The following is a 16,134-nucleotide window of genomic DNA, read 5'->3' as shown; positions in this document are numbered from 1 at the left end:
CATTCAACAGGCTGGCATTCCTTCCTACCCATCTTAACTGTTAAGCTTGCCATCAGACAAAAATTTAATTATAAAACGTTAGAGCTGAGGAAATTTTAGAAACTATCTACTCTCCAGAGGTATACAACTTTAATTTAGTGGTAAAAATCACTAGGAGTGATTTAGGAGTCTATCAGACCTGAGTCCAAATTCCACATCTACCATATTTTGGTGAGCAAATAACTACTTCTGAGGCTCTGTTCCATGTATGCATTATGGGATATCATAATAATACATACATTAATTGTATGACTATCAGGGGATGAAATGACACAATCCATTTGCCATGGTCGGCTAAGTAATTTGCACCAAGTAAGCACTCAAGACATTAGCCAATATTAATAGCGGAGAGATGAAAACAAAACTCTGGGACTGATGCCTACCCTAGGGGCCCCGGTGGTCATAATGACTTTCTTCCATTCAGCCTGCTCTCTTCTCACTAAGACTAAGGAAGAGAAGATGAACAAATTAGGAATAACAATTGGAAAATGGTTTTATACTCCCTGAATGAATGGAATTATAATAAAATGATTCATGAGTTCTGCAGAAATATGATGAGGCTTTAGATCTTTATGTTAGTTCTCTACAAAACCAATTTATGGCCCTAAGATGTACCTTCCCACCCAGCCCCATCCTTACCAGGATCAAATATCATTGTAAATGGAAAAGTCAACAACACATAATCAACAAGCTAAGTTACAAGCCAGTGAAGTCTCGGAGGTTTGATAGAGAAAATTCAGATTTATCATTATATGTAAAAATAAGATGATATGAAGAACTCAATCTAAAAAGTATTACCTGGAGATCTAAAATCTCTACAATAGTGCTATAAAAAGTAAAGAGCTAGAAATCTATTTAGATGGTTTTCCTTATAAGAAAGCACTTTCTGTATAACTTTTAATGTACTATTGATGAGAACAATTCAACAAAATTCAAATAAATACCTGCAGATGTCCTACAAGAAGAAGAGAACAGAGTTAGATGTGACAGGGGATAACTGGACTTCAGGATGAGTAAGACCCTATACTTGACCTCAATAAATTAACATGAAATACAGTGGATGAGTCACGTACAGAATGTCAGAATTCTAAAAGGCCAAGCTAAGTACCAAAAGGAACATGTGGGGACTCTTAAGAAGGAAATAAAATATTGGTTAGTTGATTACGAAAAGGCAGAAGGGAGTAGGTTCCCTTTGGCTGCTCTTTGAAGAGATCACTTCCTTTCCCCCCTAGTCCTGAGGCTAGGGTGGCATGGGCAATAGAGGAATGTGGGGACTGAGAATCATTTCTACTCTCACCAGAGTGGCTGGAAGCAGATTTTCTTACCAGGATGTAGTAGTATGCTAATATTTAAGGGTTCTTGAGGTCAGAGAGAAGGGTTTGAATACTCCGGCTCCATCTCTTGCTGTGGGTCAAGTTTCTTACCTTTCCAACACCTCAGCGTCTTTACCTGAAAACTGGGGATGATGATAATGTCTCCCACCTGAGTGGAGTGTGAGAACTACATAATATAGTGCATACGCAGGGCTAAATTTGGTGCCTGGCAAACAGAAAGTGCTCAGTACGGCAGGCGAGTGTAGTGACAATAAAGGCAAAGATGACGGGGGTAGTGCCGGTGTTGCTTCTGCCCCCAGAACAGGCTCTGACTGGGAGAGAGTTAAAGCACCTTTGGGTTCATGGGGGTTTATATATAAGCAACGGTTGATCAATGTGAGCTGGTTGTCCAAATGATTATGTGCAATCTAAGAAAAAAATGGGCCTCGGATCTGCTCAGCTACTTAATAATATTAGCAGCGGTAGTAGTCAAAGAAGCTAAATTTTATTAAGTGTTTATATGCCAAACAACGTGCTGAACGTTTTAAAAGGATTTACTCACTTATTACAACGAGGCTATACACTAGGTTCTGATAATGTTATTCGTCTCTTTCAGATGTTGACTGAGCCTCAGACGGGTTACAAAAGCACCTAAGATCCCGTTGTCAGTACATGACGGAAATGAGTTCAAATCCAGCCTGTCTGACTTGTTCTTAATCACTAAGGTATGAAATTAAGCATGTTGCCCTTTGCCTGATTCTCCTTCTGAGGCCTGAATATTTCACTTAGCTCTCTGAGTGCAGAAGAGAGAAAATTCTCTCTCCTTGACCCAACTTGGCATCAATATCCAACTCCCCTTCTCAAAATGGGTTGCTTCAACGAGCAGCAATGAATGCCGGGGTCATGGACCAGTCACCTTGATGACTAAGAGTCAGACACTAGGGAAAGAAAATGCTCTGTGACAAACCTACCCTTGTACAGAAACAAGACAGAAATGGGGGAACAGGGCAGAAGATAATGGAATAAGGCATAGGAAAAATAGCACCTGGCATCGTGATAGTAATAATAATAATAGTAGTAGTAGTAATAGTAATAATAATAGACTTTACTATGCTCTAGGCATTGTATTAAGTGCTTGGTGTAAGTGACTTCATTTTAACATTGAAAACAAGTCTATGGGGATGAAATATTATTAACATCATTTTATAGGCAGGAGTATTGAGGTTCAGGTAATCAGGTAAATTGCCCAAGCTCATATGGTTAGCAAGTGGAAAGCAGAGATTGGAACCAGCACCTACACTCCTAACCATTATGCTATAACCATTATGCTGAAGACATAAGAATTCCAATGGTCTTTCCCCATAACCCACTCCTGCACTCCAGACTTAAATACTCCAAGATCAAGAGAGAGCAAGCTTGGAGCTGCCACTCTTCAGTGAGTGTCAATCATTTCAAAACAGTGTATTTGCTAACAAGATGCAGTTCTTGTGATAATCTTCTCAACCAGGTATCAAGAAACAGGAAGCAAAGATTCAAGTAACAGTATGTTCCTACTTACGAGGAAGGTGGGACAGCATAGTTGACACTGGGATTAACTGTTCTGGAAAACGTGGTCCCAGTAGGCATACACGCTGGTACATTTTCCCCACCTACCAAATACAAAAGAATTATTTCATTTCCATGTTGCTCTTCAAAGTTCCACCTCATTCGTGCCTGTCATTCATCCTCTGGCCTCTTCCTGTCTCCATTTCTGTACAGAAAGGTGCTGAGTCTCTGCTCTCGGATACAAAAAGGGTGTGTTAGGAGAGGGAGCCATGGTACCTCAATGTCTTTTTTTTTTTTCACCTTAATTCTATTATGCCAACTCCACTGAACTTAATTAGAGTGAATACAGAATTACACAATTACCCTCTGTTCTATTCTTCAGATGTTATATTTTGATAAAATTTACGACATGCTGCTCTCCCCTTGAACACCAGATGAACACTAGAAATGGATGTGTGTTGACATAAAATCTGTTATAATTACAATTCAAGTATAGCTTACATAATGATAGTGTTAACATAAAATTATAGATGTGTAGAGACAACGTGGTCATGCATTTTTTAGTATAAGCACATGCTTAGACCAATATCTGTTAGCGGAATGAAGATGGAAGAGAATTTTGGTTAAGCCACAAAGGCTGTTTAAGGACTTGCAGATAGCTAAGGGGAACTCAAAGACCAGTAAGATAGTATTTCCCCTGCATTCAATTGCAAATTCAATTGCAAAGTGAAGGGAAGATGTGTAATTTCCCCTAAGGAAATTACAAGTATTTCCCCTGCCATGTTTTCAATTGCAAAGTGAAGGGAAGATGTGTAATTTCCCCTATGGAAATTACAAGACAAGTACATTTTTTCCCTTGAATACCTGGGTAAATGCTTAAATTCTAATGTATATCAGTGATGCAAATTTTCAACTGAGTTTGATAAATCATAAAATAATAATTATACATATATGTATACAAAACTGCATGGAACTAGACAGTTCAGAATTACTTCTAATTAAAGAGGTACCCTATGGCAACTAACTTAAACCTTACAAAATATGGTTCCAAGTACCCTATCAGAGTGAAAAGTAGGAGACGGAAAGGTTTCTTGTAAATGTTTGTAGTCATGGTGTCTTAACTAAAACTACTGTGTCACAAATACTATTAAAATAATTGTGACATTTTATTCACTTTTACTGCAAACAACAAAACAAACTATAGGTATTTTTTCATTTCAGGTAATTATTTTAGCTAACAGTTATTCAATGTTTTGAGAAGACAGAGTGCTAATTGCATGACTTCATTTTATCTTTAAAATAGCGCTTCCATGTCATTATTCTTAATATCTCCATTGTATTAAAGTGTATCTCTAGTTTAGACCTTTCTTCAGAACTGCAGACTTGTGTATCCAACTGTGTACTCAGCATCTCTACTTGGACGTCACGAAAACATCTCAAATCTTATACCTCCAAAACTGGTCTTTAATCCCCCAAACATGCTCTACCCCAAACTTTTTCCATCTTGGGTGACAGTAACCACACCTTTCCAGTTTCCCAGGCCCTAAATCTCGAATTCACCCTTGACTCCCTCTTCCTTTCCATTCTTGCATTCAATCTACCACGAAATGCTGTCACAACCTTCCCAATGTGCCACTTCTGAGAATTACCAGCCGCTAGCAGCCTGGTGCAGGCCACCAGCATAGACCTCGAGGATCCTGTAGTTGCCTCCCGAGATTCTCCCTGACTCCACTCTCTCCCCACATCCTCAAGGCCACAGATAGAGTTATGCTTTTCAAACAAGAGACAGTTCATGCCACACCTCGGCTAAAATCCTGCCCCTGGCTGCCTACATTTAGAGTAAAAGACACAATGCATGTGATGGCCTCCCAGGACTTACCCAATCCAACCCATCACATATCCGACCTCCAGCCCTCCTGCTGTCTCTTCCTCCCCACTGACTAAGTCAGCCAGGGTGGCCTCCTTGATATTCCTCCAAGCTGCCCGGCATATTTCTGCCTTAGAGTTTGGGGACTGGTTATTCTTGCTCCCAGGGAGTGGTCTCCCCATCATACATTCTGACAACTCCCTCACTTCAAGTCTTTGCTCAAATGTCAACTTATAAAATCCACCCTGACTACCCTATTTAAAATCGGAACCTACCTGTACACTCCTCCAGCACTCCCAACCCAAGCCTCTTCAGTGAGCTTCACATCCTTTTCCTTACCCCGTAGCGCCCGTCAACTTGTGACAAAGCACAGAATTTATTTATAACATCCGTTTCCACACGAGAGTGTAAGGAGGGAGAAAGCATGCAAGAAGGAGCACGCAGGCAAAGGCTCTTGTCTGATTTATTCATTGATACGTCCAAGCATAGAGAACAGGAAGATGCTTGATAAATAGTCCTGAAAAAGATACAGATGAGGAAACTAGTAGTGAAGCTCAGAAAGTTTAAGTAACTTCCTCAAGGTTCTAGAGCTAGAAGAGGGTCACAGTAGAATTCACACCTGGGGATGTCTAACTTCAAATCTCTTAGCCTCTCTGCTATCTTTTTTTTTTTCTTCTTTGCGGTACGCGGGCCTCTCACTGTTGCAGCCTCTCCCGTTGCGGAGCACAGGCTCCGGACGCGCAGGCTCAGCAGCCATGGCTCACAGGCCCAGCCGCTCCGCAGCATGTGGGATCTTCCCGGATCGGGTCACAAACTCTCAACCACTGCGCCACCAGGGAAGCCCCTCTCTGCTATCTTAAGTCCATGCAATTCAGGATTTGTTTTAATCAGTGCCATGGAAATTCTCACTCCACTGAATAGGATCACTAAAGTGTTCTCTGTCTAGATTTATATATATATTTTCCATTTAAACAAAGGAAACAGAAGAGGGGAATTCATCATGGGTTATTGCGGTAGTTTTACAGCAATTTTAGCAATAATGACATTTAAGTAATAGTGATATTTAACGATAGCATAATAATAATAAAATAATAGCTCTTAAATGTATTGAAGACGAATCGCATGCTAAACTCGGTGCTAAAATATATCCATGTATATTTTGTGCAAAATCCTTATGAATATTCTATCAGATGAGCTTTATGTGTAACTCCACCAGGCATACTTCTCTTATTCCGCTTTCAAAGATAAGGAAATTGATGAGAAGTGTGGTAACCGTTTGATCAAGATGAGACTGGTAATAAGTTGTGAGTATGAATTTAAATTCAGGTCTAACTCCAGAATTTGATTCTCAATCCATACATGAAAATTCTGATAATTCCTTTGATAAGGGTATGTTCTCTCCTGGAAAACATCCCCCATTATGTCTGCCTGCGCTCATACCTTCAGAACACAGTCAACTTTGAAACATGATAAAAATGTTTAAATAGTGTGCTTTAATAAATGGAAATATCTTCATCTAAACAATAACACAAAAAGGCAGGCTGAGCCCTCTGAAGTGGCTTCGCTGCTATCTTCCATCCAGAACAAGAGAAGGAATCAACAGCTGCAGAGTAAAGAAAGCATGAAACCCAGAGATGGAGGATTCTGTAAATGACCAATTACAAGACTATTAAGCCACACTTCCACAGCAAGAGGCAAAATATTCCATTAAACTGAAAATTTTTCTACCGCTAACTCCAAGGCCCACACAAACATTAATGTTGCATTTATTAGGATGTATTTCCCGTGCTCTATCAACTTGACTTTCAGCAACTGTATTAATACAGTCCTTTCGCTTTGCACATATATCTGAATGATGGATTCCATTACTGGAGTTTTGTAGAAAGAGTGGAGTGAATGAAGTAAAGTTTGGGAAGAGCCATCATAATCCATAATGATGGGCACTGAATCAGGACAAGAAGAAACCTCTCTTCTCATTTATTTGAATGAAAATTCTACTATATATTTATTGCCTCTGTACAGGGCCATCTGTTGAATAGTGGAAAACAAGCATCTTTCATTTGGAGGTAGGATTTGTGTGCTCAAGTTTCTATGGGCCTGCAGAATTAATCTTGTTTTAGAAATGAAATAAAATGTAATTTCTTACTGTAAGTAGATGTGGTTAAGCAACTGGCAACTTTGATGTCTTTAAATCACTGCAGTTTCAGGGTAGGCAAATCTATAATTATTTCAAGCACTTCTTTATTGGTGCAACAATTGAGCAGTGTACATAGTGGTCAACAACCTGGGCATTGTCAGACGACTCTAAGTTTGAATCTAGACTTTGCCACTCACCAGCTATGTGACTTTCAGCTATGAGAATCACTTTCTTCAGCTTTGCAGTGTGGATTATTATATGCCCTTTGCAGAACTACTGTAAGAACTAAATGCATATGGGCACAGTGGCTCATAGTAAGGGCTCAAATTAGTACTGTGGTCACTACTAGTAGTATTGAAAAGAAATTAGAACTTCTATTCTCATAAAGTGGGATATGTGTCCCTTTATCATTGTAATTTCGTATCATTTTACTTTTGACCTTATAATTTAATAGCTTGATCCAAGAAACATTTAGCAGTAAATATAATTGAAAGAAGATTACCTGTCAAACATGAAATACTGTAGCATCAAGTGTGCTGGCACAATACTCTTCTCAGATAATTAACCTGTAAAAATATGTTATTGTCTTCTTTTTAATTAAGCACATTGAACATATATATTTACTGTGCCAGTTGGCGAAAGGTCCATTAATTAATCAGTCTAACTATGTGTTGCATAAACGTCTTCTAAACATAATCGTATATGTATTTTATTTGTTGGGAAAATGTGTTTGAGATTGTTCTTTTCTGCCTATTTAAAGTAAAAGAGGGTGAGAAGTAGAGTTAGGCTTAATGTACTTTGTACTCCATTATGCCATGAAAATGCTTCTGTGCCCTGGAGACAACAACAAAAGATTTGCTTTAATGACAAGAATCAAGTATGTTCTAAAGCTTCCAGGTAGGAGGCGTATAGGTTGCAGTTTATATCAGAAGTCTTTGCTCTCTCTCTCAACTGCGTCTAGATGGGAAAGATGTGGTCACAAATGCTTCAAGGTGATATAGTAAATGTTGGAAAAGAGGGGGGTAGGAGGCAGAGTTTTGAATATCTCAAACCTGAGCTAGAAGGATTTTATTTAAAGAAAATAGCGGATATTATTTTTCACTTAAGGAATGCCACTCAGCAAACCTGACATTAATGTAGGAAATTAGCTCTTTTAGCTATGATGCTTTCAAATGCACATTACTGAAAACAAATTCAAAATAGTCAAAGGAAATTTAAAAACAAAAACCAAACAACAACAACCACCTCAACAAACAAGTACTAGAAATTCAGGGATGCAGCCATATTCAGATACAGTTGGATCTGCAAGTTCCAGAGTATCAGCAGGGTTCCAGCTCTCTCTCCATCGCTCAGCCCTGCTTACCTCTGCAAGACTTTATTTTACAGAAAGTCTCTTCTTGTGCTGGATGGTCACTGGGAGTCCCAGAGTCATATCTCCCCAGCTTAGAAATTCCAGAGAGAAAAGACAATTCTTCCATTTTTCTCTGAGAGAAAAGTCCTGGGGAGGAGTCTGATAGACTCAGCCGAGGTCAGATGCCTACCCATGAGCCAATCACCTGCTTTACTGGAGTTCAGTCCCTGGGCGACTCATCCCCGGGGCCCGTGAGGAGGCAGGATGGCATTATCTGGCAGTTCTCCAAGAAAAGCCTGCTGTTTTTGTAAGATGAAAGGGGAGAGGACATGGATAATGAAACCTGTATCTGCTTCTGTAAAATCCACAGAATCTTACTCCCTGCCCTGTGTCGATGACCATGCAGTAAGCTGACCCAGGAGGTCATTTTGCCCACAACAGTCTTTATATATATGACTAAGGAACACACTGGTAAAAGAATATGGAAGAAAGTCTGAGTATGACAAGTCAGCTAGACTGGTATTAACTAAAAAAGCTGTGTGAAAATATCCTGAAAAAGTTGCCCCCAACTCACTCAAAGTCCAAAGTTGGAGCTGGAAATACAATGTCATGGAGTTTGGATAAGAACAGGTTTTCTCCAAGCTGAACTATGACACAGAGATTAGAGACTTCTAGAAACTATACTTTTTCAAAGAAAAAACATCACACGAGAAAAATGAGGCCTAGAAAAATTAAATGACTTAAGCTAATTAATGGCAGGACTGAGACTAGAGTATACTTTGTGTAATTGGCTATGGTCTTTTTGTTTGTTTGTTTGTTATCACTTCAGAACGAGACAAACTTAAAGAAAGGAAACACAACCAAAACTCAGTGGTTGGAAAAGAGACGGATGTGAACGCCATCTTGTTTCTTACGTATAAAAAGTTACCCCTCACAGTGTTTTGGAGGAGAAAACGCTGGCTCTTCCCAACGTTGGTTACATACACAAAGATTCCAAAGACAAGACAAGTGCTTTGCAAACAAAGTAACTAGAACCAGCTCAGGCTTCCCCGCGCCAGGTCCTACGTTCCACGGTCAGAACCACCAACTGTATCCCCCCGGGTAACAAGGTGATTCAGAAAAGCTGGCGCCTTCAGAGAAGGGAGAAAACTTAGCCGGGAAGAGAGTCAAGAGGAAACTTGCTCAGCTTCTTGCTGGGGTCTGAAACGATCCCAATAGAGTCCTTAAACCCCTCAGGTTTCCCCAATCAAGCACCCACGCCTCCAACCTGGGCCACCCCAGATCTGACTATCAGACGACAGAAGTCTGCGGACGCACGGAGAGCTGACCACCCCACGAGAGGGACCTACGCGCGGCCGCGCCCACTCACCTGCCGCTCCGCGGGAGACGGGAGACCTGCCCCGGGTCCAAGTCCTGGGCGTGGCAGACTCGCCCCTCTCCGGGCCCGACTCCAGCTCACCTCGGCGCCGCCCGCCTGGGCGCCGCCATCTTGACCACAAAGGGGGCCTCGCGCCGGAGGCCCCTGAGCGGGCGCCCTGAGCGGAGCCGGAGCGCCGGGGAGGCCCAGGTCGGCGCCCTACGTCCCCCGCGCGCTCGCGCCCCGTCCACGAGCGACGAGAGTCCCGCACGCAGCGCCCGACCCAGGCTTCCGCGGAACCGGCGCCCCGCGCAGCCCGCACCGCGGCTAAGGCGGCGCCGAGGGCGGCCCGGGCGGAAGAGCGGGCGCGGGGCACGCGCTCGGTAACCTGGCAACGCGGCGCAACCCGGCGTCTTCGGCGAACCCCAGCCCTCCACCGCGAGGAAGCACGGACCCCCGCACCCGCCGCCCAGCCCGCGCCGCCCCTCGGTCGCTCCGCCCGCCGCTGCCCGCTGGCTATGGTCTTTTAAATCCGTGATACAACGTCTATATGTAACAAATCTGTTAAACCCTAAATGTTTATGATATTCAAGTAATCCATTATCTGAATTATTCTTGAAGATAAAACATCCAAAGACTTCTTAATTGTATGGGTATACATACATAAAATACACGTGGAGGTAACTTCAAATACAGTATGTGCCTGTCTCTATTCCTTCCCTCTCCGCTCTTCTAAAAAATGCCCCTTTAAAAATTGCTCACTCACCATCTATTAGGTAAATTTGCTGAAACACAGTAAATGTGGAGACAGAAATTGTTATAGAGACTATTCCAAATGGCACTGACACCTGTATTTATGAAATTTTTAAAAGGGTAAGTTAGAGTTGTTTTTTTTTTAAAAAAAAAAAATCCCACTATAGTAACACCACATCATCCTAGGTGCCCAGTTCTATCCAATTACATAAGATGGAGAAAGAGAGAGAGATAGAAACAGAGAGAGAGAGAGAGAGAGGAGAAAGAGAAAGAAGAAAGGAAGAAAACCAACTACTTATGTATAAAATGTTGCTCCCAAAGTTTGAGATTATACTCAAGCATCAATGAACAGAAAGAAAACACTTACAAATTTACAAATGTATTTCATTTATGGTATGAGGGACACAGGTTTAGATTTGCAACACGCTCCCACAAGGGTCAAATTGACCACTTTTTTCTATCTAGTTGCTCTTGAGAGAACAAAACAATTGAAACAGATGCCATTCAATTCCAAGTCTATAGCTTAGACCATGTCACTGCACATGAAATATTGTTCATTCAGAGTCAGCACATAGCAAGAGTAATTTATACTCTCAGAGTATTTGCTCTCAAGTCAATAGCAGCGAAGCCTTGACTAAAAACGTTCCCATTACTTTCCATTGTAATATATCTTACTTATAGCCCATGAAACAGTGGTCAGGGGAGATTTATTCTTTGGACACCATATTATATAATCTCTCCACTTTAAGCCATCCCCCACTCGGCGATTATTTTTTAAATATGTTACTCGTAGTCAATATTAATTTACATTTAATCTTTCTTAGCATTATGAGTATTATTTTGTACAGGCTCAGAAACAAATCTCCCGAAATTCCTCCCTGATGCTCCCTTCAGGCTGAAAATGCATTGCAGTGTGGCTGCAGTGACTTAATTCTAGTTGGCAGAGCCCTGGCCACACACTAATTTCATTAGCCTCAAACTCCTGGATTTGAAAGATCCACTGAATATGATTCCTGTCCTCTGACACGTCACTTACTAACCAATTCAGTGTGCATACAGAGGAGAGAAAGGACTTGCTCAGCTCTGGCCCACCGGCAGGCAGATGAGAATTCCCAGTCAGAGACACTGTTTACATCTGAGTGGTCGTTCTTGCCCGGGTCCTCATTTTCAGGAAGGAACTTCAATCCAGGCTTTGCCGGCAGCTGCAGCATTTGTTACATCCATTACTAGCTCCTTCTTCCTTCCTGCCCCCCAGTGCTTAGCATCCCCCATTTCAGTCACTAAGTCTTCCTTCCCCCAGCCTAGAAGCTTACCTCACCATAACTTTTTATCTCAAATGATAGGTTTGGCACATTCCCCACAGCAACCCACAGGGACTGGGGAAAAGAAAACTCAGATCTCTGGAGAGCTAAGAATTCAACCATTTAGAGAAGTTTCTTTTATACAGGACAGTCTTCATTGAGCTGAACCCTGCAATCCCAGAGAAGATTCACCTACCCGTTCTTTTCCTCTTTCCCTAAAGTGACTGTGTCTTTGAACAATGGGTCTGTGTTCCACTATTCTCTCTATTCATTTTGCAGGTTTACAGAGGCTGGGAAACTGGGGACTGGACTTACATGCCAGGAGCTTCTAAGATCACACGCAAAAATAAGGCTGCGGGAAGAGATTGTTGGAATCTATCTCTGTATATTTGAACATGGGCAGTGGTTAACCAGGATGCTCACACCAAAGCTTATATCCAGCTTGCAGCACAAGCTACAAGTTGGTGCATCCCTCCTACTACCAGCCTCTTCTCAATAAATGCAGGTGAAAACTGGGGGCTCTTTTCCCTCAGCTGTTCAATCCAACATGAATAGCTGCAATTTGCAAATTAGAGGAAAATGACAGAGTTTTCTCTGAATGGTTTTGGTCCCAACCCACACTGCTAATGCTGGCATTCAGTTCCTTTCCTTCCCAGCCCAGGGAACGGGGGAACTAAGCATAAGGCAAGCGTTCTCTTTTCTTGCAAGTGCCTCAGATCCACACACCAGAGAAGGAATCAGCTCCCCCTGGAATCTTTTTCAGCAAACACAATCCTTCAGCCTAGTCTGCAAGCTCTCTCTTGACTTTAAGATTTCACTCTTTTTTCGACAGGCAGGCCCATCTGCAAGCTCCCAAGCTCCAAGTGAAGGCACCAAAATAATTTTTAAAATGTCAAACAGCAAATGTGCCTTCAACCCCCAGAGCTCCAGTAAAAACACGGTGAGTTGCGCCTGTGGTTCTCAGGTGACTTCTGGCCTCATCCTCCCTGCAGCGCTGCCTCCTCAGGTTCTCTAGGTTAAGCTCAGAGGTAAAGGAAGTGCTTCTGGGTTTTGCTTACAACAGCCCAGGCTCTTCCTGAAAGCAGTACCTCAAAGTGAAGGCTGCCCAGAAGCACTTTTGGCCTTGCAAACATCTAGAGGTGACATACTCAACAGGTGCTAGGGATGCTCAGAGGCTCAGAGGGGCCATACCAGGCTGCAGCTTTAGACAGACACCCCTCCTTCTGGCACAAACACAAACTTCATACCCCTGGGTGCTGATGTAGTGACAGCTTGAATCTCACAAGGAGTCCCCTCCAGAAACCCAACATGCTTCAGGAAAGGCACTTGAGAGGGAGCCAACTTTTTAGCTACGGGGAGCATAAGGGTCAGCCAGAACACCTGGAGAAGGGACTAACTGAGCTTGGGTCCTACCAGGCAGGGAGAGAGCTGTGCATTAGGAAAGGATCACTTCAAGACAGAGATGAACAAAAAACTTGGAGATAGGGGTAGAGAAGGAAAAGAGAGGCAGAAATTGAAAGGGAGAACATAAAAACAGAGAGACCAAAAAAAAAAAAAAAAAAGCAGGGAGAAAGAGACACAAGGAGAGAGACACACAGGAAGAAAGACAGAGAAACAAGAGAACCCATAGTCACGCATACCCTGAAACTCAATTTCTTCATACAGAAGCCATCCATCTATACCCAGGGCGGCACAGGAGCCGTGGGGCCGAGGCTGCGGGAGCAGGCGGTGAGAGAGCACTGCAGCACCGCCCACGGCTCAGCTGGCTCGATCCGCCGACCTCGCATCTTCCGCCGTTGCCCGCCTGCACCCGGAGCTAGAGGACCGCCCGGCCTTGCTCAGCGCACCCTACTGCCTCCTTCCAGGCGCCTTCTTGTCTGGCTCTGAGAATCGCCCTCAAAACCCAGGACTGGGGTTGGGGGCTGCGTTAGGGAGGTCGTGGGAAAGGATGGGCACAGGGTGGGTGCAGAAAAAGCGACTGTGTTTCGCAGTTAGCATGAGCTCACCTCCGGGCTCTGAGCTGGCAGGAGTAGAAAGCTGATCGCCCGGCTCCTGCCAGTGGCCGGATCGCAAAGGCAGTTTAGACGGTGCAAACAACTGCCCAGAGCAAATCACCTGGGGGCACGTCTGCGGGTGGCTTCTCCCCGCTTGAGGACAGTCCCCACGCCTTCCGCCCCATGCCCTCGCAGAGACAGGTTACAGGTCGGGAAATCCAACCCGAGCGAAATGGGCAATTCACGTCCAAATGTAGGTGAAGAACTAGCCTTCGGTTTAAGAACTGCCTCCCTAAGCTCTTCTCGAAATTTTCCAAGGGAGCTGCAGCTTGTCGGGCGGCTTGGGGCAGGGAAGCTGGGGAGTTGAGAAATGCCTAGTTTCTAGGCGTCTTCTCATCTTTCATATTCCTTGCGCCTAAGTGGCTCTCATAGGAGTCCGGCACTTTTACAAGCCTGTTTTGGAACCATATTTCACTCTAATGCAAACCCATTTAAATCATCCCCTTGTTTTTCGGAGACTGTTTCTTGTCAATGGGGCCATAAATCCAGAAAGTCAAGCCGGATGGAGTGGAGCGCGGACAGGGGAGAGGTGGAAGGGAAATGAATCAAACAGGGAAAGTACCTCCTCGGGTGAGGTGGGAGGGATTCGGCAGGATCTCCAGGGTGGAAATGAGCGAAGGCTGACCAGACCCCGCACCCCTGGAGTCCAAGCCAGCCTTCAGGAAAAAGAGCGCGGGGAGCTACGGCGCGCTCTGCCCCGGAGGGAGCGCCCCCCTACCTGGAAAAGCCTCAGGATGTTGGCTACCATGATGGAGACCGAACTCCCCGAAGCCCCAATCACTCCAACTACTTTCTCGGACTTGACGAAAACCGGAGGCTCGCCGTTGGTGCAGCGCACTTCGGAGGTGTCCTTCTGGATGAGCGCCTGGACGAAAGTGAGCGACTGTTCGAGCGCATAAGTGTCCCTGGAACAAGTGTCCAGGATCCGCGCTCCCAGCGTCACGTTGGGCAGCAGGTTGGGATCCCTGTTGATCTGGTCCAGGGCGTAGAGCATCGCTTCCAGCCTGTGGATCCCGTTCTCCCTCTTGATGTCGCCACAGGGCACTCCGCTGGGACCCTTCGCGTGCACCGTGAACAGCCCCCCGAGGGTGACGTCCCCCTCGATCCGAATGGAGTGCGGGGCGTACATCTCCTGGCCGCGCGCCGCCGCCGCCAGCGCGCACAGAAGCACCTCCAGCGCGCAGCAGGGAAAGTTCATCAAAGTCAGGGCGCGGAGCAGCTTCCCCAGCTGGACCATGCTGCTCCCGCGGCTGCGGTGGTGGCGGCGGCACTCGAGGGGACGGTGGCGGGCTCGCCGGAGTCCTGGCCCCTTGGGGTGAGCTCCTCCGGGGAAGCCCAGGGTCTCCTGCGGGCGAGGAGGGTAGGGGCACCCGGGGAAGGGCAGCCGGCGAGGGTGGGGGGCCCCGCGGCGCCTGCCAGCTTGGGGCGCCGTGCGCTCTTGGGTTCCCCGGCCAGCGCGCCGCGCTCAAGCTCGCGCTCGGTGGCTTGCAGCTCGAGCTCTCCAACAGCCCAGCACTGGGGAGAGAGCGAGGATGGCTATCGCTTTAAACGCGCGTTCGGCTCCCTCTCCTCCTCGGCCCACTCCCTCCCACCCTCGCTCGCTCTCAGGCTCTCCCCACCCTTCCCAGCGCCCACCCTTCCCACGGTTTTGCATCATCACGCAGGGAGGGGCTGCGTGCTGAGGTAAAGGGGGAGGGAAAGGGTGGGCGGCTGTGGGGGGGGGTAGTAACTCCGATTGGGAGTTTCGAGGTCCCCAGGGAATCTGGGGATTGCAGGTCGCAGTCGAAGGCTGAGCTCCTGCTTCGGTCTCACTGTAGAAGCCGCTCGCTCGCCCGCCTGCACCCACACGCACATTCTAGGCACAGGGTGGCATCAGCCCCGGACAGGGCGGTTCTAGCTGGGGCTGACTGCTTCCAACCCTGAGGTCCGGAGCCGGGGCTGTCAGCGCCGGGAGAATGCGAGGTAGTCGAAGGTGATGCCGCCAAGCATGAAGGGTAGTAGGGAGACCCCAGTCTCTACTGCTAATTCGTCTGTGCCAGTTTTTCCTAAGAAAAACACACATACACACAGGAGCCTGATCTATGACCTAAAGAACCTTTACGCAGAGACTTCTCCGGGGCCAGGCACAGGGCTAGCCTGTAGGGAAAGACGCCAACAAGAAATGCTGGGAATGGAAATGCATCTTTGGTCTTCAGGGGTTACTGTGGCCGGAGCCGTATGAAGTAACCCTGGTCTCCAGTAAATCTGTGGCGGATTCGCTCCTTTTCTTCCTTTCATCGCAAGAGATGGAACAACTGAGAACTCTGCAGAGCGCACTTTCTTCTCTGGCGCTGACAGGTGTAAGGCTCCCTCCTACCCATTTCCAGAGGTGCTTTTGGGCTGATGTCAGGTTTCCTCGGGCAGGAAATAGCAAGAAA

General features: G+C 45.4%; 1 protein-coding gene across 1 annotated transcript in view; it reads right to left on the bottom strand.

Annotated features, from left to right (window-relative positions):
- Nucleotides 1–11,573, bottom strand: part of LOC149743773 (uncharacterized) — a 105,955-nt gene extending 94,382 nt beyond the window's left edge. The window contains exons 1-3 of the mRNA XM_089906162.1: nucleotides 11,496–11,573; nucleotides 9,622–10,132; nucleotides 2,911–3,001 (exon numbers count right to left, since the gene is read on the bottom strand). Of these exons, the coding sequence (XP_089762288.1) occupies nucleotides 2,911–3,001; nucleotides 9,622–10,132; nucleotides 11,496–11,573 (680 nt within the window). The remainder of the gene's footprint in view (nucleotides 1–2,910; nucleotides 3,002–9,621; nucleotides 10,133–11,495) is intronic.
- Nucleotides 11,574–16,134: the final 4,561 nt, after the last annotated feature.

The sequence above is a fragment of the Delphinapterus leucas genome, unplaced genomic scaffold (assembly GCF_059928025.1).
Source record: "Delphinapterus leucas isolate spDelLeu-1000000601 "Yukka" unplaced genomic scaffold, BTC_Dleu_Yukka2 spDelLeu_asBTCV2_sq81, whole genome shotgun sequence".
Classification (NCBI taxonomy): Eukaryota; Metazoa; Chordata; class Mammalia; order Artiodactyla; family Monodontidae; genus Delphinapterus; species Delphinapterus leucas.
This window is presented reverse-complemented; position numbering and strand designations above follow the sequence as displayed.